Raw genomic sequence first — 23,908 nt, 5'->3', positions numbered from 1 at the left:
GCCGAAAAGGAAGACTGTAGCCGTGGGTTATGATCTCCAGAACCCACACATCCGAAGTAATGGCTTGCCACTCTACAAGATGCTGCGCCAGCCTTCCCCCAACCGGCGAACCATGGACCTGGCCTCATGACTGAGTGGTAGCGGATGCACTGGAGACCCAAAGTGAAAGCCACAGCAGGCAGAAACACAACGCGGTTGTGTTTACATGCCGCGTAGTGTTTCTGCCTACATGTGATTCCCCATTTGAAACAAAGTGGTTGTTTTACGCAATGCTGTGTTGTTTCTGCCTGGATCTGCTTTCCCATTTGGGGCTCTCGGGCTCCCACTCCCCGGGGGGAGCCCGAGAGCCCCAAATGGGAAAGCAGATTCAGGCAGAAACACAACGCTGTTGTGTTGGAAAACGCTGCGTTTTTTCTTTCCGAGTTTCTCAGGCTCCTCCGAGCCGGAGGAGCCTGAGAAACTTGTAAAGAAAAACCGCAGCGTTTTCCAACACAATAACGTTGTATTTATGTTTGCGGTCGGTTCAAAAGCGACCGCAAACATAAATACGTTTTTAAAGCTGCGGTTTTATTTCTAAGTTTTCCGGGCTCCTCCAGCCCGGAAAACTTAGGAAAAAAAAACGCAGCTAGTGCTTATTTTTTTTCAAAATAAATAGCACTTACCGAGATTCAGCTGCAGCTTTCCTGCTCTGGTCTCCGGTCCCCGTCCTCCGCGTACAGCACTAATGAAGGGAAAGCCACCCAGCGGTAGCTTTTGTTTACTACAGCTGGCTGGCTTTTCCTTCATTAGTGCCGCAAAAGCCAGCACAGGAGGGCATCCATTTCACAAAAATGGATGCGCCCATGTGCTTGTTTTTGCGAATTTTGAGCTTGAATAGCTCAAAATTTTACATAGGAAGTTTTAAAAAAGAGAATGCTAGTATTTTATTTTTTATGTTGCCTATTTACTTTTTAAATAACATTTTTTACTAGACCATGCCTTTAATAGAACCAAATTATGGAGCAAAATGGAAGCACTTGGCTGCCCAAGAGTGGGGCGAGTGGGGCCCTGATTTTGGCTACTAATAAATGACCTGTATTTGCAGCTATTGGTCCTGAGCTAGGCATTATGAAAGATAGCATGTTTTGTTGCTTGTGTGCTTGAAGGAAAAATTGAAACTGCTCGTCGTGTCCTCATTTCATTTATCATTTATATTGTGCACCACTGACCCGGAGGGTTAAGGGCGCATTATAGAGACAGCACAAAGGGGCAAACGCATACCATAGATCGAAGACTGAGGAGGGTAATTCCAGCCTCCTTAACTAAAGAGTTAAGTCTGGAGTCTCTTTATAAATACAGCTGTAGAATTTTCCTCCCTCATGTCTAGTGGGATAGTATTCTATACCATGGGGGCTGCTGCAAAGAAGGCTCCTTTCTTCACCTGAGACAGTCTGTGTGCTGGGATTTTCAGTTGGTTGGTATTGTTAGATCTGAGGCTGCATATATTAACTTTCATCTCTAACACTTCACTGCGATACAACAGTTTGGGACCTGTCGGGCATCTCTGCGTTATCACTAAAAGACGAAAAACCATTCTGTCCTCCATTGGAAGCCAGTGCAGGCTCCCTCTGGCATTCCACACATGTCCCCTTTTTCTAATGTCCATGTCGCTCTTGACTGCATTGTTTTGAAATACCTGAAGGCGACATATCTCTGTTTTAGCCAAACCAATATGCAGGCTGCCACAATAATCTAGCCTTGGCCAATGAAGGCTCTGACAAGTATCTTGCAATTTTCTCTGGATATGGATGGGTGGGCTTGCAACAGGAGTTTAATATGATACTATGCTCCCAACCTGAGCCTTCATATTAAGATTGCGGTCAAAATAGACGCCTAATGTTTTAACTTTGTTCTTGGTGTCTGACACAGCCATCAATATGGAATTGAGCATATTCTCGGTGCCGCGAGCATGGTCCTTTCTCCATGAAGTTACTCTCCCATACGTGATGGAGCTTAACATCAAAAGTGGCTCATTTTGGACCTATTGTCTGAATTCCAATCACAAGTCTATCCATGTTAAATGCAAAGGATGAGGTATCTCGTCTCCAACACTACGTTTGAAGTGCTGAGGACTAGATGGCTCGTCCTCCGCATTGCTTACCTTTTTGGGGATGTATTACCCCCCGCCCCCCCGTTGCTGCAGCGATCCTCCCGACCCCATGTAGGAAGGGGAGGACATCCCCCTACCGTGCCTTGGTGTTTGGGGGTGGCCGTGATGACGTTGGCGCACACTCCGTGCACTGACGTCATCCAGAAATATTTCTGATGCCTGTCGATCTGCTTAGTCACATGCTGTGACCGACATCTATTGGTAATCGTGGAGTATTGCATCTTTATTCCAAATTTCGAAAGGGACATCGACATAGGCGTGACTATAACACTATCCCTAACGTGACGTGTAGTGTGCCCAAAATCCCTTGTGCGTCGATCGCACAAATATTTTTTTTTTCCCGGACATCCTAGTTGGTCGCTTATGCGGACCTAATCCCACTGCCTACGGTGGTTTAGTCATTCTTCAACCAGCATCTCAACGACTGTTTCATGGGATTCCTGCTCGCCGACGCCTCCATCCCTTACTGCTCGGCGCCTGTTGCCCGTGTGGCCTCGGCCTTCAGGCCCGGCTTTTACAGTAGGGAGAGTGGGGCCCTGTTTTCTTCTTCTCTTTGACAGTGTTTTTCTTTCACCCCTCCTACTTTCCTCTTGGACTGGATGCTGCTTACCTCTGCTATGGAGAGGACTCCCTTTAAATTCTGCTGTCCTGCAACAGCAAATTTTCCCGGAGAGAAACTCACGTAAATGTAACAGGTGTCTTCCTCGCGACGACGATCGATCGTGTAAGGACTGCAAACTCTTTTGGCCTAAAGCGCTGAGACAGGCAGACTACGCGTTGGGCGTCCCTCGCTATGCAGGCAGGGACTCTTTCTCCCACAGGCGCGCCGTCGCTTCAGACGAGGGATTCGACAGCCATGGCTTCGGTTCGTAAACCATTGACCTTTCTGAGGAGGCTACGCGCTCCCTTGTGTCCCTCCCAGACAGGCATGCAGCTGGCACTGCTATGGGGAGGTTACACCCCAGCAACAAGGGAAACCCACACACCATGTGTCCATAAACACACAACCCACAAGGCTACTTCGACAGGATCGTCAAAGAAGGCCTCAACGCCCTTAGGCCCAACAAAGTCTTTGGCAGTGCCTTCCGAACCTCGTAGTTCGGCGCCCTCCAAGCAACCACCACCGCGTCATGCGAATGGGCATACAACCTCTTCTGGAACGGGCGGTTCCATGCAAACCTCCACCACTGACGTGTTACCGTCCAAAGGTGCTGAGACGCTGAAAGAGGCGGTAGCGATGTCTGCCATGGCATCGCCTACTGATGCGCTGAATCCTCTACGCTGTCGATAATGCTTCCAAAGTGCTTCGAGAAGCTTTCGGCTACCATTTCGACCACCGGGGACTCCAGGGAAGCCACCCCTCTTGCTCGGTTGTGGGGGGCTATTGGGATGCTCCCAGCCTCTTTTTAAGGTCTTAAATAAGGATTCACCCCCTTCAGTGCAGCCTCCGCCCCCCCTTCAGCTTTCTCAAAATGGACCAGAGAAAGGTCGGAGTGTCAACAGGCCAGTATGATATCTTTAAGAGGCATGGATAAGTGGACTCCTGCCCAAACTTCCCTCCCCCGGTGCCCAGTTTCCCTCTTTGGAGGAACCACAGGAACACCACGTAAATATCTCTGGGTATTACCCAGAGGACCCTGATCAGGTTGTTTTTTATGGGGGTTTTGACCTTTATGACCAAGACCCCGTCTGACAGGATCCAGACTGGGGCCCAGTGGACGACCAGGGCTCGTGGCACACACCACCCCATAATGCTGACCCAGACGTCATCTGTCCGGATCGCCTCCCTCCTCAGCCAAGGTTCTAGTTGCCAGTCGATGACCATATTCTGTTCAACTCCCTCCTAAAAAGAGCAGCCGACCATTTTAAGATTGCCTCGCACAAAGCCAACACTTGACTCTTGACTTCGTGGAGGCAATCCTCAAGGGGAAAGCTCCGGTTAGCCAAGCCATTCCCTTATTAAACTCCATTACAAAACGCCTGGATTCTTCCTTGCTCTTCCCCTTCCCTTACATGGGCAGTTAATCCCTGTGTGGGAAAAATGTTTCATCCGGCCCCCTTTGATCCCGTCTACATTAGGGGCCACGCCACACCGGACTCTATGGTCATAAACACCACTTGCAAGCTGGCAGGGGTACTACTGACCTCGGAAGAATCCCCTCCTGGCCAGGATTGTAAAATCTTTACACCTTTGGTAAGCATGTCACGGCCTCTACAGCTCACTCCACAAGAATTGCAAACACCATGCTCCTTGCAAGCTATAGTGATGTTCAGTTGAACCTAGTCCAGGATGTCATTCATTAAGTTCCAGAGCCTACCCGATCACGCCTGCTGGCGGTTGTGGCTGAAGGCAGACTGGTTACCCAGAATATCCTTAAGAAAAGTCTGGATTCTGCCGAAACGGCATGGCACACCCTTGCCCAGGGAACCCTGCTCAAACGGCACGCCTGGTTTCCTCCACAGGCTTATTAATTGTGGAGGCTTGTGCTTCGGGCTTGAATCCAATCTATCTGGAAAGGTGGTCGACGATGCCCTGGAAACGGCAGAAAAGGAGCACAAGATATCAAAGTCTCTCAGCCAGATCTCTGCTAAACCCTTTAACCAGCGCTGCAGCACAAACACCCGCTGGTCCTTTCGTGGCCAATCCTTCTCCCGCTGGCCCCATGTTCAGTATAGCTCTGGGGGTTCCAACTGGTCCTCCGGACAGGGCTCCTCTGGAAATTTCCAGTATAAACAAAGAAGCTCTCGTCTGGGTAAGGGCAGAGGTAGAAACTCTGCTTCCAGAGGCTCCCCGGCCGTCTAGTGACTCACGGTACGGGTCGCCGCCCAGGCTTCCCCAGTCGGGGGTTGCCTGTCATACATCCAAACTTGGGAGGGGATGCACATAAGATCAGTGGGTACTAAAGATCGCCGCCCACGGGTACTGTATAGAGTTCCTGCGACCACCTCGCTACCATCCACCATGGCGCAGATGCCTGTCGCCAGAACACCTGCAAATCCTGCCGGAAGAAGTTCAGGTCCTGCTGGAAAAGGGTGCCATCAAATTCACCCCCCCCCCCCTCTCAAGGTAAACGAAGGTATTTATTCAGTGTATTTCCTTGTACCCAAAAAGGATCTCACCATGTCCCCTGTTTTAGACCTCCGAACAAGTATGTCAAGCTTCAATAATCCCGGATGACAACTCTTCAGGAGCTAATGGCACTGTTTCAGCAGGGGGATTACAAGGCCACATCGGGCATGAAAGATATATACGGTCACATTTCAATGTTGCCAGCCGACAAAGTATTTCAGGCTCATGATAGAGGACACGCACTATCAGTTTAAGGTTCTCCCCTTTGGCATTGCCTCAGCCCCAAGGGTGTGCTCAAATGTACTGGCTGTGGTGGTGGCGGCGGCGGCTCACCTTTGCAGACAGTCCATCCCAATCTATCCCTACCTCGATGACCCTCATAACAGGGGATTCATACGGAACATACCTGATGAACACCAGAAAACAGTGGATCTTCTCTTCGACTTATGTTTCTCGATCAACAAGAAGAAATCCAGCTTCACCCCCCCAACCAAATCAGTTTCTGGGGCACTGATTCGGACAGAAGACTGGCACAGCTTCCCCTGCGATGAGAGGGTGCAAAATGTGCTGTTCCTGATCCCTAACTATGTAGCCAGCTATCGGTTAACGGTACGCAAGACCAGGCGACTACTGAGGATGATGGCTTCCTCCGTCTTCCTAGTTCCTCACGTTCGTCTGCTCATGCGCCCCAGGCAAGAGTGGCTCTCGAGCCAATGGTGTCAGGCCAGCGGCCAATGGGACGATCCTAGTGGTTGTGGACAGCCCTCGTTCAGTTCAACCACCCCCCCCCTCCCAATTTCTCCTTCTCAATCTAATGGTGCACAAGATGCACCTGGAAACAGTCACGATCATGGTGGCCCTTATGTGGGTCTGCCAGCTTTGGTTCTCCCATCTCATGGCAATGTCGTCTCCCCTCCCAGGAAGCTGCCAGGTCCATACTACATGCTGTTCCAAGATCAGGGAGTAACACTACATCCATGACCCCAAATACTCAACTTACCAGCTTGGCTGCTAAAGTCATAGAGTTTGGGCTCCTTCAACTCATGCATGGATAACTCGGGGAGACACGGAAACCTACCACCAGACATTGCTACTCCAGTAAATTGAAGCGCCTTGTTAGCTGTGTAATACCAAAGGCGTCAATCCTATTGGTTGCTCTCCTAAAGACAGTCATTTACCTAACTCACCTGTTATATTAAGGGCTGGCTTTCAATTCTCTAAAGGTCCACCTAGCCGCTCTTTTGGCATACACCACGTCCCAGAGCAAGGTTTCATGGTGGACGATTCTTCTGATTAAAGCCTTTATGGAGGGGGTAAAGAGACTATCCGTCTAACTCAAACCCAGCTTCCAGGTGGTACCTAAATGTTGTCCTTACCAGACTAATGGGACCTCCCTTTGAACGATTGCACAAGGCTAGCCTTAAGGCACTCGCCTAAAAGACTACCTTCCTAGTGGCCATCACCTCTTTAAGGAGAGTTAGTGAACTGCAGGTCCTTTCACTTCAGGACTTCTTCGTTACAATTCACAAGGACAAGGTGGTTTTGTGCACACACGCGCTTTGCGCCCACATTCATCTCAGTTCCATGTGAACCAGTCCATTGAACTGCCCACCTTCCAAAACCCCACTAATGTGGCAGAAAGGAGCCTTCAAACACTAGAAGCGAGTAGAGCGATACAAAGCCACTAAGAAAAACAAACCAGTTTTTTGTTTCTATGGCAGCTGGCAGTGAACGTGACCCTGTTTCTAAATCCGCTATTTCCTGGTGGATCGTAAACTGCATCACAATGTTACACTCTTACCATGAGAGATCTACCGTGCACGCCTAGAGGTCACTCGACTCTGGGCACAGGGGCTACCATAGCATTCATTGTAAATGGTTTTTCTAGATTCTATTTGCAAAGCAGCAACCTGGAGTTCTTTACACACGTTTAAACACTACTGCCTAGATGCACACTCTAGGTCTGATTATCAGGTGGGACAAGTGGTGCTAAGACATCTCTTTGCTACTGTTACTTCACACATCCCACCAGCATCTCTGGGTACTGCTCGCTAGTCTAGGCACAGCATGTGACTCTAAGAGGATGCACAAGCATCAGAAGACCTACATTACTCACAGTAATCGTGTTGCTGACTATTGTATCTGCTTAGATTCAAATGCACCCACGATTCCTCTCCTCTTGGAATAGAAGGAACATAGACCTCTTACACCTTCTTTCTTCTGTTCTCACTCACATGGACTATTAGGCTTCCTCACGGCAGAAAAAAGTGGGACGTCGACACGCGAGGGATTTTGGGTACACTACAAGTCACATTAAGGATAGTGTTAGTCATGCCCTTGTCGACATCTCCTTCGATCTTCGAAAAATAGATGCAATACTCTGCAATTACCCGATTTCCCCCCCCTCAGCATGCCTTTTTCCCCACCCTTTTAAAGCCATTTTAACCGATTATAACCCCACCTTTTATAGATTTATTTAAACATTTTGGTGTTCTTGTCAAAAAATGTGATTTCCCAACTAGAAGATTTGGGGGACTGTAGCAGTGCATTGCTTTTCTCAATATTCACAGAAGCCATTACCTTACTAGTCCAAACATGTCCAACACATACCTTTTTTTTCATTGTCCTGTCATTTTCAGTTTCTTTCCTAAACTTTGGGAATTTCAGCTACATAGTTGTTGCTTGACCTACGCGACTGACCACTTCCCGAACTTTGAATGTTGTCTACTTTTCAGAACTGTATGTCTTTGTCTTTTCATTCAGCTTTCCTCTTCCATTCTGTCCAAGCATGTCCTACTGGGGGGAAAAAAGGGCAAAATCGCCTACCTCTCACAAAACTGATGGTAACTTTATGAAGAAAAAAAAACTCAACCTGTTCTTGAAAGCTTGGAAAATGGTGCATTCAGAACAGCAAACCATTTGTTCCTAGCTCTTAGAACGAATAAACCACATGCTTCTTTGTACTGCCATTTTATTGGCATTTTTGGAAAAAACACACTTTTGTCACTTATTTTTTCACACCCCCCTGCATCAAACTAGGAATCCTTGGTGGCTTTCTGGCCGCCTACATGTGTGAAGAAAAGGGTGCAAATTTGGCCGGGATATCACTTGTAAATAAAAGGGATTGAATGCAACATACCGAAATGTCCAAAAAAGGGCTCAGCACTATGAGTGAAAACCCGCAGCAGTTAAGGGAACCTCTCCTGGAGTAGCTGCTGCGACTGGAAGGAAGCCGGGCGGCAGAGACAATTGCTGGAACTCTCCTTCCTCCAACCTGTTAAGTGTCCTGAGGAGGGCTGCATCAGTGGATTCGGCATTTATTCTCCGAAAAATTGTTTCATCTGGATTTCCCATTCAACTGAAAGAATCCTTGAACCCACAACTCCTGGGCACCTGTGAGGGTTCAGTAATGAGAGGCGGACACCAAGAAGTTGCAATTGTCTCCATATTCTCCATATTTATTGAAATAAAATGGTTTTGGAAGAAGGCCCATCTTTCCCTAACTAAAAAGAGAACATCCCTGCCTATGAAAATAAGACTAAAATAAGTTGACCTTGTGTCCAAAAGGCATCTGAGCCTCACACTAACATACAAAATCAAAAGGTACAATAATTTCTATGGTCACTTCAATAATGTTGTGCAAACATCATATACTGTGTCAACAAAACCAACCTGTGTCTCCAGGATTTACTTTTCCTTCCCCTGAATGGTTTCTGGAAAATTAATTTGAAATACTGTTTCGCCAAAGTTCCTTTAAGGGTCATGAAAATGTTTCTTATCCTGAGTATTCTGCGTAAGATGACTAGGCAAATGTTCTTTTTACAATACGGGATGCAATATATTGAAACATTCTTTTATAGTCTTTAGAGTGGCCAAAGCAAAAATGTTCAGTTTTAACAAAGTCTTGATATAACAGTTATTTTTCAACAACCCATTGGATTTCCTGGTATACTCCCCTGCCAGGAACTCCTCTATTGAAATATCCAACTTCAACTAGGTCTTAATAGGGCAAAAACTCCCTTTTGACACAACATTTAAATGTCCTGTTATACTCCCCTGCCAGGTATCTCTTTCCAAAGAAAGTTCAACTGAAAACTCTGGATATCCTGTTTTACTCTCCTGCCAGGAATATCCCCCTTTTGACTCGCACAGATCCCCTGGCGTACTCTCCTGTCGGGTATCAAAAGGTTTCAATACCTGATGCTCCTGTCGGGTCTCTTCACAATATTCATCTGTCTCTTGAATATTCATCACAATTGCACCTACTACATGGCACAACCTTGTTGACTTCAGTTAGTACTTGCACCAATTTCCCCAATACTGGTATCCCTTCAAGCTCCTTCTGTCAACCTCTCATAATATCTCTTGGTAGTGCTTGTTCCATGTTTCCCCCAACTGACATCTCATATCTGGAGAATTGTACAACTTTTGACTTTACGTTTCTCTTGGTGTCTTTTGGCTTATGGCAATGCTGGTTCCTGGTTTCCAACAGCTGACATTTCTTATCAGGAGATTTGCACCATGCTTGCCCCCTTGTCCTCTCTGTAATTCTTTTTGGTCGAAATTAACAACTCTCCCTTAATTGTCCATGTACGTTTTGGAACGCCCCAGGGCTACCACTATCAAAGGTCGAACTCGCTGTTATCTTAGTGACTCTCTGTGGTTGGTTGTAGTGGACGCGTTTTGCTTTGGATATGACCTCTACAACTTGTCACACCCCTTTTCACGTCCTCTGCCAGCTTTGTGGTTTCTCGCCGACAGACTCTGCCTTCTTGTCAGTGTTGTGGACCTCGTTTCTGCAGTTGCGGGTTCCCTTGCTGCACTTCTCCGGAGCCCGTTGGACCCCGTTGGGCCTCCCGCCACTCGAGTACATCAGATTGACAAATGGCAGGTCAGGAGCACCTCGCTCCTTCAGCCTGGTTCGCTCCTGCAGATCTGCCTTTCTCCACAGTTCTGCTTTCGTATCCTGCTGCCCGATCTAGCTTCTCCTTCATCTTCTCTTCCCCCATCAGCAGGTGTTTTGCTGGTTTAAATGTCCCACGCAGTTGATTGAATGAACAACTAGACTGCACGTTACTATCGGCAGCATTGTTGGACCTCATTGACTCTTTACTCTTCTTCATCGTCCCAATACTTAAAGCTTTCTTGGAAGTCCAAATGATTACCATAGTATTTTAAGTTGTGTTGTTATCCCCTTTTGTCTACATAACAATCATCATTAGTAGGCAGTTTGCGTGCCCGCGATCATGGAAAGCAGCAGCAGCTGAGGCAAGTCATTGAGAAACAGTTATTCCAGTTCTCTGAAATTTGCGCCGACTACAGGTGAAGTCAGGATAATGGTGCAAACGAATGAGTGAGTGAAGAAGCTGCTAGCAGTCTTAAAGAGCGTAGTAATTCAAGCATGCAATATGAAAAGTTTGGTGTTTAATGTAGAGCGACAGAAATAAAAGCAGTTCTTTCTTTTGAGGAAATATTTTAAGAAGTTGCAAGCAGTCTAAAAAAGCAGGGAAATCCTAGTATGCAATGTAAAGCGTTGTTTTCCTGTGAAGAATCTAATTGCCTTTCACTGTGGATAGCAACAAGGATAGTGGTTGCAAAGAAGAGTTTAGAGAATATTTATTTAGCAGAAGCAGCAGAGGGAGCAATACTCTAAGAGAATTCATCAGGTTCAAAGTGAAGAAGCCAGACTATGAAAAATAACTCCAACCAACCATTACAAATTGCCTCTCAGCTAGAAGGAGAGGCTGACAAGGTAAAGAGGGGTTGGGAAAGGAATTGTAAGTTGTTCTTTTAATGTTGAGTCTTACAATGTAAGAGAGTGTAACATATAACTAAACTGATGCTGAATTTTAAAGGGTTTCCAGAGAGCAGTATCGTTGGAAGCAGAAGGAAACCAGAGAAACCTTGTCTGTTATTTTCTCTACTTCAGCTTTTCCGCCGGTCTGGTTAACTAAGCAGTTGTTCAATTATCTGTTTGGTGGGCTACTTCTGCTCCTGCAGGATTTCGACGCTGGGACCTGATGAGTGCAGAGTATAACAGTACTTAGCAAGCTTTTGGAGTGTCCATGTGCTGTTGGTGTTGCGGTTGCTAGTTAATGACTCCCTTATACCTTGTCCATTGTTTTCGCCTCGGCCTGAGCAGCTGGATGCATCCCAGTTTCTAAGGTTCGCTATTGTGTAGGAGGACTGAGTTTGTCTTTTTACAGAAGTGGTACCCGAGCACTCTACACTCCCTTAATAAAGTTCCAGGGAGGGCACACACCTCAGTTTGTGAGGGCCCAGCCCCTCGGAACAGTAAACTCGCCACTGTATGGGGAAGCGTTGTGGCAGACCGCACTGTGGGAATTGAGTTGCAAAAACGTAAGGGCAGTGGGGCAGTCCCTTGGTGATTTTATTATGAACGTCACTTTGTCTGAGCAGATGCCATTAATGCGTGGTTTCATCAGATGTCAGTTCCGTGCACAAAGCGACACTTGTCAAAATTGTCTTTGGCTTCAGAGGAGGGCACACGCCCAGATTCCGGGGGCCCAACCCTCTGATTGGTTCTCGTGATGGTGTCCTCTTGTCATTCAACTGGACGCATGATGGGATTTTTTCTTTCAGTGCCAATATGGAGCTGGGTGTCTTTTGAGACCTTTGTGAAATTGGGTTGGATTCACCATAAGTTACTTCTGCTTACTTCTTTGCCGTATTCATGCCGAAGTTTCTCCGGTTCGTGAGCGCATTCGGTGTGCAGAACGCGTTGGAACGATTCGCTGACTCAAGTGTACAATGGGTCTGGGGGCCAGAGGCTTCAGAATGATTCCAGGAATACCCAAGTGGGATACACATCCTTTTCCGTATTACTTATTGTACCTTGAGACCTCTTTTCCTTCCGTGGGTTTGTCTCAGTTGTGCATTGCTCTGCACGCTCCTCGGCACCTTTGGTTTGGTGCTGGGGTACGCTGTGCTGGGTGGGGTCAGGAATCCGCTCAAGGTCGGGGAACCCCTCCAGTGCTCTTTATTGTCGGGTAAGATCTTCCGTTGTCTTCCCTTCTAAGTACATGGGACTCTTGGCAATTCATACTGCTTCCATGTGGGCGGCCAGTTAAAAGCTACACTGAACGCGCGCCATCACTACGCTGTTCATTCTGGGGGATGGGGGGAGAGCACCGTCCAGTTCAGGGGGTCGTGTGCTTTTATGTTGTATCCCCACAATTCAATTGGCACACTCTGGGGTTGCTGTCGTATGAGGCCGGGACACGTGGGAGCTTTACCAGTCATCCCGTTATCTTTGCGAGGGTGTATGGGAGCTCCGGGACCTCTGTTCTTTATCCGTTCCATGCGCCGCGCCTGCTTACCCTGGTTTCCTCGGTGGTGGGCCCTTGTGGATGCGCACTCAGTGCGGTCTAAGCAGTGACGGGCCGCTTGGGCGCCGTGTTGCAGAGAGGGCGGGGCTCACTCTTCCTGAGCTGGTGTTCCGCCGGTGTTTGTCTGAAAGCTCCCTGTGTTTCTACTTCTCGTGGGGTCGCAGGGGTGGCTGGTTAAAATCTTTCAATCCTCCTAGTCAATGCCAACTTCGCCCCGGGACGCACGAGGGCAGGATCTGCTGCATAGCTTTCACTTTCAAAGTCCCATGCCATGGGAGGCCGCACTCAACGGTCCTTGACTTTGTTGCCTGTATCTCAGCAAATACTTCTGCGTTTTTCTTCGGGTTTCTCTCTGGAGGTGTGGGTCATATTCATACAGCCATCGTGCCCATATTTTCGGAGGGGGGGGGGCTAGAAGTGGGGGCTCAAGTCACATTTAGGACCCGTGGGAACGGAGTTCACACGGAGGCAGAGGACATCCGTGCACCCCCTGGTGTTCTTTTAACCAGTTTGAGAATGGGCTCCTCTGAAATACTGTAAGGTAATTTGGGTGGCCTGGAATTGTTTTATTCTTTTCACTCTGAGAAACCAAGACGTTATTTCCTTTGTCCTCTGCTTAGGGCAAGCTGCTTCCTCCAACGTAGACCAGCCTTTATGTAATGCTCCTATCCGACATTGGCTGGTGTATGCCTTCCCTCAGGCATTTGCAGGAAGTGTAAGCAGTAGCATGCTTTGACAGTGCTCACACTTTAATTACGGTGCTTGCACTTTTTTCTGTTTGAGTTTCATTTGCGTGTGATACAGCGTTGTATTAGCGTTATTTATTGTAGCTTCATTTTAATAGGAATTTTCATTCCCAAAATAGTTACGATAACCCATAATGTGCCTTAGCCCAACCTATTGAATCCAAAACGAAAGTGCTATCCAACTTTCTAACTTTCCAACTGCTGGCCTGATCTGGACCTGTGATCGAATGCAACCAGCTGGGTTAATACACACCACAATGTCAACTTGAAAGAAACACAGAAAAAGCATATGAAAATGGCAGCCGGGTAATCTTCTGGGCCTCCTAAATTGTCATATCATGAGTCTATTGCGGTCTTCATTTGCTTGTCGAGCTTCCACATTTTTAACGGTCACCCTCCTGCACACTCATTTTGAGGCAGCATTGGTGTTATTGACATCAAGGAAGGTGTGATTGTACCTGAGGAGTGAAGAAAACACAGTTGCACACCATAACTTTTTAATCTGTGTAAACATCAGTCCAACATAACCACAGACTAAATGAAATTGTTTCCCTGTTTATTGGGTTACTCTGGCTAAAAAGGAAACTTGATGGCTTTTTTGCAAATAAATTAAGCGAATAGTTGATTATTGGCTTTTCAGCAGCAGTGTCAGTAAATACCAACTATTAGCAATTTGCTGGTAATAGATTGGATGATAATGGACATCAAAATGTACTACTTAGCACCTGCGTTTTGAGGGCTCTTGTTTTTCACCGTCCAAATATAATTGTGATGCTTTTCTTTTGACTGGTGTATATGAAGTTGTAACATTCATGTATTTTCAATCTAGTTTGCAGTGAACATGTTTCGGACATTACCTCCATCTTCCAATCCAACGGGAGCTGAATTTGATCCAGAGGAGGATGAACCGACACTTGAAGCAGCTTGGCCTCATCTTCAGGTAAGTTTTTAGCGTGTCATGAACTATTTTTCATATTGGAACTTGATACCATGTTGAAAATACAAATCTCAATTTAGAAACTGTGAGCAACATGAGGGTGCCCTCACTTCCTTCTCCCTGATATCCTCTACTCGGGTGACCAGGTACGGGGCATCTTTTGGTTCCTGACCATGGGGGTGGATTTACGAGGGAGGATCACCTGTGTAGAGGAATCTTGGGGAATGGAAGGGGGATGTCCTTGGGTGAGATGCGTTATCCCCATTCCATGAGGAACCTTTAGTCCCAGCAGTCTTTATAGAATATTGTCATCCTTTTCCCTCTTCTTCCTTCCAGGATGACCCTGGAAAATGCTGTCAAGGTAGTGACAGTAGGAAGAGGTTGAATAAGAGGATGTCTTTAGGCGAAGCATGGCCTCCTCCTTTCCCTTGTGAGAACAAACCTTAACCCCTCCCCCCTCGCGTCCTTTTATTTCCCCTCAGGCATACCACTCTAGTACTGGGAACAGGTGACTAGGAGTTGTACACGCTAGCATGCAGTTAACCACTCTGTTACTGAGACGAGGAAGAGGCCTGGAACTATTGAGGGTCAGGCATGTCCAGAAAACACCAGTAATTGCGGTCAGGCAATTGCACATGCAACTCAATGGGTCGCAGGTGCATAAAAGGTGGAGCCGACAGAAAGGAAGGGGAAAACAGCAGGCGAGACGTCAGGCAGGAAGAGACGGGGCTGGGAGGGCTGAATTCCTGCAAAGAGAGCTGCTGAGGAGGGTCCTGCCTGGAGGCCAGGATGGTGGCTTTTGCTGCTAAGAAACTGACAGCGGGCCCTGAAAGGAACAAAGGCGACAGTCCGCGTTGTTGGGTACCCACAGCTTGACCTGTGGGGCATGGAGGACTCAGCTCTGCAGGCCACTGGTAGCGTCCCAGAGGGAGAGGCGGAACTACCGGCTTACCCACAGCAGGTTTTCGTAGCAGACGAGCACTGCTCAGTCACGCAGAGAAGTGTGTGGAGAACCCAGAAGAGGGAGAGAATGCCCAGAGGAACTGCTGAGGACCGTTGAATGCATCTAAGGGAACACTGGTACCGGTGCTCTCCTGGGGCTACTGCAAGGCTCATATGGTGATGCCAGTTGAAAGGAAATGTATATGCTAGTGACCGTGAACCCAAAGTAAGGAGTCTTTTGAATACTACGAACAAACGCTGAACTTTAAAGTGAAGGAACATAAATGAGAAGCATGTGCTATGGAGTATTGAATCAAAGGAACACTTTACAAGCCTTATTGAATACTGAATTGAAGGAAAGCTTTGAAAAGCACATTAATGAAGTAGAAACAGGTGTGAAACACACGTAATGAACATCTAAAGGCAAATAATGAAACATTATGAATAATGTGAAAAGCAAGTGATGAACACTTATGAAGTTTCTGAAAGCAAGATGTTGGAAGAGAGTGAGTTGTGTGGAAGAACACACTCTGGCAAAGCCACGAAGACAGTCGAGGAAAATTCAGAATGCATGCAAACTAAAAGCACAGGCGTGGTGAAAGACATGTGTGAACAAGAAACCTAGTGTTTTTGGTTGCGTGATCTGTAATGCGTGGACTGTGTGGTCCAACATCTGCACCTAGACCAAAGATATCCTATCTGGAAAAGTCAAGGAAAGTCCAGATAAAGAATCTTCACTTGTGACTAAGATTGCAAGTGACTAAGATTGCTGAAGTCAATGCAAGCTATATCAACTGAAACTTAAGGATTGCAAAAGTAACCTGGAACTGATTGTGAGAATTAAGACAGTTGAACTGATTCTACATTGGCAAGCTGGAAGAGCTGACATCTTGGGGAAGGGAAACGCAAGACATTGTAAACTGTCTTGTCTTGGGGAAGGAGCCCTGAGGCCTTTTTTGAAACTGTTCTCTCTGTGGGGCAGAGAACCCCAAGGTTTTTCTTGGAAACTGCTTTTGGACTTGGGGAAGAGAACCTTAAGACTTTTGGAATTGTGTTATAGGGTTGGGGAAGGGAACCCCAAAGACCTTTTTGGTACTGCTTTGAACTTGGGGAAGGGGATCTGGAAAGGGAGCCTAGAGCTGGAAGAAGCTCAGCCTTATTTGGAACACCAAGTCATTTGTTGCTGGCATGCCTACACATTGTATAGCTTTAGCTGTGAGGGCAAGTATAGGTTTTGGACACACAGACCTTAAAGTTTTTTTTTTTTTTTTAAACTTTTATTTTTGCTGGCAGTGGCAGTTGACATACACACACATCAAATCGAGAGTATGTTCTTTAAACATGACAAGGTACATTACACTGGGATGTTCACACACAGTAGCATACATTTGCAGATAAAGATCAGCTAAGTGCCATATTGGGGAGCACAATGTACAGAAATGGGGTCTAGGGCGAGCCATCCGCCAAAGAGGTAGCATCGAGAGCGTTGAGATAGCTGTTGAAGGCAGTCCAAATGTTTTTGGGCCGGGACCGGGCTGGGAGGGTAATAATGTAGTCCTCCTCGCAGTCACGGGACCAGGTCACCAAGTTCAACCATTTCTGGAAAGTGGGGGGTGCCGAGCGGTTCCAGTTTTGAAGAATACATTTTTTAGCGATTGCACAGCATACATTTAACAGCCTGGCCTCTCCTCTGGCGCCCTCAGCATCCCACTGACCAAACAACGCCCCCATCGGGTCAGGCTCAAGCACCGCATCACAGAGTGCGGACATGGTCTTAAAAATCTCATCCCAGAATGGGGCCAGGTTGGGGCAATCCCAGAACATGTGGAGATGACCGGCATCTTCCGCCCCACAACGGGGGCAGAGTCGCGTGTCGGAGTGGGCGAATTTGGAAAGTCTGCGTGGCGTATAGTATAGCCTATTCAGCAGCTTGTACTGCATAGTGCGATGTCGAAAATTAAGAGAGACCCTACTGGTGTGGGAGCACATTTTACCCCACAGCTGCTCTGAAATAACAACCCCCAGTTCAGAGGCCCAGTCCTCTCTCGCCCTGGGGGGCGGTGTTGCTGAAGCAGTGAGCAGGAGTTTGTACAATGATGAGACCACTCCCCGCGCCCCCCCGGAGTTAGCTATGTAGGAGATGGCAGGGTGGTCTGGGGGTTCGCTGGGGAAGGTGGGCCAAGCTGCCCGGAACGCTGCGCGGAGTCGGTAAAACTGAAGTAGCTCGAGTGGCGAGCCCGAGTGGGCTGGTTTCCACGTCTGTGGCGTTATGAATACCCCATCCGGGTAAAAGTCTGTAAGGGCCAGATAACCCAGGTCCCGCCAGTGCCGTGCCAGGGCTGAGTCATTCGTGGGTTCCAAACTGGGGACCCGCCATGCAGGGAGCCATTTGTAGTAAGGGTGAGTCTCAGGGGCAGCAGCGAATATCCGCCTCCAGGCAAACAAGGTGGTCTGGACGGGGTCTATGGGAGAGTCAGGTTCATATTTCCGGTGTAGAAGTAGGGACATAATGTTAGCGCCGGAAGCAGCAATGATTTCAAGCCTGACATGCGGGCGGGAAGGAGGACCAGGATACCAGTATGTGGCAAATTGTGCCTGCGCCGCAGTCCAATAGCTCATCAAGTCAGGGGCCGTGAACCCGCCCCTATCATAGGGAAGGGTCATAGCACCCCACTTTTTCCGCACCGCGCCGGAATGCCACAAGAATTGGGCACACAGCTTGTGTAGATCAGTGAAGTAACTATTTCCAGGCCAGATGGGAACATTAGTAAACGTGTACAGGAACTTAGGGAGACGTATCATCTTGACCAGCGACAGCCGCCCGGCCAATGATAAGGGAAGAGAGCGCCAGCGCTCTAGTTTGGCTTCGGCCAGTGCAGCCAATGTCACATAGTTGTCAGCCAGAAGGGTCTCCTTGGTCCGGGACACATGAACCCCCAAATATTTGATCCCATTGGGAGACCACCTGAGCGGGTATTCAGTGGCCGGGTGAAGTGTGGAATGTGTGAGGGGGAAAAGTTCGGACTTTGTGTAATTTATAGTGAAGCCTGAAAAAGTCCCGATGCGGGTGATGTCCCGGAGGAGAGGGTCGAGGTAGAGATCTGGGTCCCTGACGAACAGAAGGACATCGTCCGCGTATAGGGAGACCACCTCGGAGGCGCCCCGGAGAGGTATTCCCCCGCGCATGTGTCGTTCCCTGATAAAGTCCGCCATAGGCTCGATGGCGAGGGCGAACAGAATTGGGGAGAATGGGCATCCCTGGCGGGTACCCCGGAAGAGAGGAAACAGTGTAGAAGTTTGAGAGTTGACGCGGACTCTGGCAACCGGGGAGGTGTATAATAATCTGATGTAGGAGATCATCCCAGGACCGACGCCCATGGTTTCCAGAACCAGCCACATGTATCTCCAGGAAACCATGTCAAAAGCCTTCTGGGCATCCAATGTCACCGCCACCGCACTCACGCTCTGGTCTATGCGGGCCATTACGTTGAGCAGCCGTCTAATATTGTGTGATGTGGATCTGCCAGGGACAAAACCGGACTGGTCCTCATGAACCATATAAGGCATGACCGGGAGAAAGCGATTAGCAATCACCTTGGCGAAGATCTTCGTATCTAGGTTCATGAGTGAGAGGGGGCGATACGAGCCACATTCATCGGGCGGCTTGCCAGGCTTAAGGAGAACCGTGATAACAGCTTCACGTAGGGATGGGGGAAGAGAGCCCAGGCGCAGGGATTCATTCCAGACCTCAAGCAATTCGGGGCCCAATATGGCCACGTGCTCCTGAAAGAATTCGGCCGTAAGCCCGTCGGGGCCCGGTGCTTTACCCTTCGGAAGGCTGGAAATGGCCTCCACTATTTCGTCCAGGGTGAAGGGGGAGTCTAGCTGTTCCCTTGTAGCATGGGAGACGACAGTGGTGGGGATCTGGGCAAGGAGCTCGCGCATCTGCGATTCGCTATGTTCGGGAGGCTGCGAGTACAGTTCGGAGTAAAAGTCCATGAAGGTCTCTAAAATATGTTGGTCCGACCACTGGGTCGACCCATTGCTACCTTTGACGCAGGTGATTTGGGCTGGCCCCCACTCCCCCCTGGCCAAGGCGGCCAGAGTTTTGCCAGGTCTGTCCCCCTCACCGTATTTCCGCGCCGCCTGAGGTCGGCTAAAGTACTGCACCTCCCTGCCGGCCTGCTCGTTGAACAGCTTCAGTTCCTCACTTATCTGGGAAAGGATGATAGGGTCAACAGAGGTGGGGTGGGCCCGCTCAAGATCCCGCAGTTTGGCTTCAGATCGCGACAGGGAGGCCCTAATGGACTTGAGAACCCCGGACTCCCTAGAGATGGCTGCCCCCCGAATGAACACCTTGAAGGCGTCCCAGCGGACCCCCCGGGTGGTGTCCTGTGGCGAGTTGAATTCAAAGTAGGACCGAATATCCGACAGAATGTCTGCCTTGAAAACGATGTCTTGCAGGGCGGCCGATTTAAAGCGCCAAGTATTCATGGTGGGGGCTTGGATGCCCATGTTAATGATCAGTACAACCGGTGAATGATCAGACAGAGTACGTGCAAGTATACGAATATCTGAAACCCCACCAATGAGTTGGGCCGACAGTAGGATCAGATCAATTCTAGAAGAGCTATCATGTACCGATGAATAATATGTGTATTCCCGCATTAACGGATGGAGAGCTCTCCAACTGTCCAGGATATCCAGTGACTTGCAGTGTGTCAAGAGCCTGCGCGCTGCACTCGCTAAGGGTCTGGCGGCAGAGCCAGTCCTGTCCACGGCAGGGTCTAAAATAAAATTCATGTCACCCCCCCAGATGATCTGTACACCCACGTATCCCAGGAGTATGGACACCACCTGATCAATAAACTCAGGGGAGTCTACATTGGGGCCATAAGTGTTAACGAGTAGGTAATCTCTGTTGGCGATGGCGCAATGGAGGATGACGTACCTCCCCCCCGGGTCAATATAGCTTCTGTGAAGAGAGAATTTAAGAGACTTATGAATTAGTGTCAGCACTCCACGGGCCCTCGTAGAGTAGGTCGTGAAGTACCTGAGGGGACCCCATGTGGGCGCAATGCTTCTGGCCAACGGGCCAGTGGAGTGTGTTTCCTGCAGGAGTAACACCTTGCAGTGGTGCCTATTAGCGTAAGCCATGATCCTGCGACCCTTGGTGTAATTGCTGAGGCCCCGGACATTCCATGTCATTATCGTCACAGCCATACTAGTACCCCAATCAATAAAATCCCATTGCGGAGAAACCAGAGATAGTGATCCAACGTCAGAGGACGCCAGATCCCACCTTCCCCAGTACCGGACCCCAGTGCAATGGTCACCGGATCTCCCAGTGACAGAGTACCCATGACTGAAGCGGACAGATATATCTCAATAAGCTTAGTGAACATCCCACCACAGATGCTGAAATGCAGAAACAGAATGATGTACAATTAGAGCATTGCGATCCGGTGCGCGACCAGCTGTCAGTCCGCCACTGCCATTTTCGAAAACATGTCCCCAATCCCCACCCCAACCGCGTCCCACCCTCACTGCCCACCCCCAACTTGCAGTGTGAAACCCCCACCCCTCCCCGCAGGTATCTCCAGCTAACCCGACACTCCCCAAAGCATGGAGGTCGGGGGGCGACATCCAACGGGGATGACACCCTTCCCGTGCCCAACAGTGGCACCAAAGCAGCGGGAACCAAAAAACCAAGAACATTGCAAATGCAGCGAGGTGTGCTGTGGCCGTGTGGGCGGCTTTAGGGACAAATATGCATGACAGCAACGCCGTCAGTGACAGGTTCTGCAGTAGCCGGATCAGAAGACAGGCCTCCATAGCCAGCCGAGCACCTCGCCCGGCTGGGCACACAGGGGGCCTGAGACCATAGGACTGTTGTGAGTTGTTACAATGACCAAGTTCCGATTGACGAGCACCATGGATAAGATAGAGAAGGCCAGTTAGTGTGTGGCATCGACTCAGACATCCTCAGCCTGAGCTCCCGCCGGGATGGGAAGCGGTAGATGCGCCTCGATGAATTTCACTGCCTCCTCTGGTACAGTGAAAAAGTACAATTTCCCATTGTGTGTGATTTTGAGACGGGCTGGAAACAGGATAGCATAGGGGACATTCCGTTCTCTGAGTAGTTTCTTGACTCCAATAAAGTGACGCCTCTCTTGCTGGACCGCTACAAAGAAGTCCGGGAAGATTCTCACTGTGTGAGACTCGAATCGCAGGTCTCCCTTCTCTCGGGCCAGGCGGAGGATAAGATCTCTGTCTCTGTAATTGAGAATCCTGGCTATGATGGGTCTGGGAATGTCCCCTGGCTTGGGTCTGGGTGACAGAGCCCGATGAGCGCGCTCGACGGTGAAGTATGGGGACATGGCGGGGTCACCCAGGAGGGACCTCAACAATGATTCGACCGCGTCTTCCATGCGACCCTTTAAGGCGTTTTCTGGCACTCCGATAATACGCAGATTGTTCCTGCGGGAGCGCGACTCGAGATCCTCACACTTTGCTTTCACATTCCGCATATCTTGGGACAGTGATGCCACAGTATCTTGTAGCGCATGTATAGCATCCTCATTAGTTGATATACGGTTTTCGGCGTCTGTGATCCTGGTCCCCGCCTGATCCACCCGTGTCTTTAAAGAGGCAACATTGGCATTGATGTCGTCAAGCTTCTCGTGAAAGGAAGCAAAGTTTTTGGCCATAGCTTCCATGATCGTGGTCAGGTCAGGGGCCGCAGGAGGGGGGCAAACGTTGTTCTCCAGCTCCTCAGTAATAGGTAAGTCCCGGTCAGCCTCCTCCCTCTGGACAGCCCTGGCGAATCTATCCATGGCACCCCCCTTGGAGGATCCCTTGGTCTTGCTAGGCATCGTGGGTTGGTGCGCGGAGGTGGAGTAAGCGGTGGTCCCAATATCAGAGAGAAGAGTGCGGGGGAAATACCAGGGGGGAGAACCCCAGCTGTGGGGGCCTCTCGGGTGAAGGAGGACAGGGCCCAGCGGGGCTGATTGGGGTGTGCCGGTGTTGGGCAGCACCCAGGGCCCACAGTGTGGAGAGGACCGGGCCGCCAAGGCAGGCGACCCGGGAAGCGAATCTGGGGGGGGGGGGGCGCCACTAAGCCAGTCTCGAGCGGGGACGTGGTGGAGAACGTCTCTGCCGATCCGCAGGCCGCGGTGTGCTAACGGGTCCCCCAGCGGGCCGCAGTCCGCCCGGGGGGGCCGGGCGATGATGTAGGGGCCTCTGGCAGCCGCTCCTTACCTTCCGGGGGCGCACCCCCCTGATCTCCCAGCAAGGGACCCCAGCCAAGGCCCTCTCACGGCCGGCGGAGGGCCGGGATGCGTCCGCGTCGTCACCGGCCACGGCCCCCAGTCAGGCCGCTCCCGGGGGTGTCAGGCCCAGGACGCCTGGAGGCCGCCGCGACTCCGATCGGGCCGCAGTCCGCCCGATCGAGCGCCCAGGAGAGGTGCAAGGCCCTGAGAAGGGGGAAGGCCTCGGGCTGGCGCCGCGCACACCGCGGGGGAGAGAGCCAGACTCAAGCGGGGACTTGGTGGGGGACGTCGCCGCCGATCTGCTGGCCTCGGTGTGCTGACAAGTCCCCCAGCGGGCCGCAGTCCGCCCGGGGGGGGCCGGGCGGGGATGTAGGGCCTACCGGCAGCCGCCCCTCACCTTCCGGGGGCTCGCACCCCCGATCCCCCAGCAAGGGACCACAGCCGGAGTCCTCTCACGGCCGGCGGAGGGCCGGGACGCGACCGCGTCACTGCCGGCCACGGGCCCCCAGTCAGGCCGCTCCCGGGGGGTGTCAGACCCAGGACGCCTGGAGGCCGCCGGGATTCCGATCGGGCCGCAGTCCGCCCGATCGAGCGCACAGAAGAGGTGCCAGGCCCTGAGACACCGCGGAGGAGAGAGCCGGAGTCAGGCCGCCCAGTCCAGGACCCCGAATTGGGTCGCCCGGGGTCGTAGAGGAGCCGGAATTTCGCTCGGCAGAGGCGCTGAGGTGTGGGGCAAAGGTGATGCAGAGATAGGCGTGTAACGCACAGTGTGGCCGCAGATATAAACGGATATCGACCAGTCCCACACGGAGCTCAGGAGCTAGGCAGCCATCTTGGGCTGCTCCACAGCGCCACCAGCACACAGACCTTAAAGTTGAACTTTCTGACTCTGAATTTCCTTAGTTTATTTGGGTAGGGAAAATCCACCTTACCATAGGGCAAGTTAGGATTTAAACCATCCTGACCTTTAAGTTAAATACATTTTGTTTGAACTTTGAATCGGTTGTCTAGTGTCATGCTTCATTATGACTTCACAAACCTAATAAAAAGACTCACCCCTGTCACATACTTTATGTGCAAGACTGTGTTGAATGATTCACAACCTAAGACCAGTGTTTAGAACTTGAAAATATGTGCGCAATTTAATAGTAAGGAATTCACTTGGGGGCAAAAGATGCACAGATAAGCATCAGTATTGACAGTGCTGTTAAGTTTAAAATTCACTTTTACACAATATTGAACAAGTATAAGCAGCACCCTTCCAGAAGGAATTAAATGTGCTCCAAGAGTATTATGCATTTAAATTTTTGATAAAACGCAATGCTCAGAGAATCAAATCATGCAAAGCTATATACTCCTACGTCCAGTCCCCTTTCTTCCATACTTTTGGGACATTGCATCCATTTGGACAGGACCGAAGCACTCTTGAAGCATCAAAGATAAG

The 23,908-nt window shown here is 49.7% G+C and overlaps 1 protein-coding gene across 4 annotated transcripts in view; it reads left to right on the top strand.

The window, feature by feature from the left end:
* The window catches only part of PPP2R5C (protein phosphatase 2 regulatory subunit B'gamma), a 1,570,607-nt gene that overhangs the window by 781,406 nt on the left and 765,293 nt on the right, over positions 1-23,908 (top strand). For all 4 annotated transcript variants that reach the window (XM_069637762.1, XM_069637761.1, XM_069637763.1 and 1 more), the window contains one exon: positions 14,144-14,254. In XM_069637762.1, coding sequence (XP_069493863.1) covers positions 14,144-14,254 — 111 coding nt within the window. The remainder of the gene's footprint in view (positions 1-14,143; positions 14,255-23,908) is intronic.

This window comes from Ambystoma mexicanum, chromosome 14 (genome assembly GCF_040938575.1).
Source record: "Ambystoma mexicanum isolate Mex_15411 chromosome 14, UKY_AmexF1_1, whole genome shotgun sequence".
Classification (NCBI taxonomy): Eukaryota; Metazoa; Chordata; class Amphibia; order Caudata; family Ambystomatidae; genus Ambystoma; species Ambystoma mexicanum.
The sequence above is the reverse complement of the archived record's forward strand: the minus strand, read 5'-3'. Positions and strand labels throughout refer to the sequence as shown.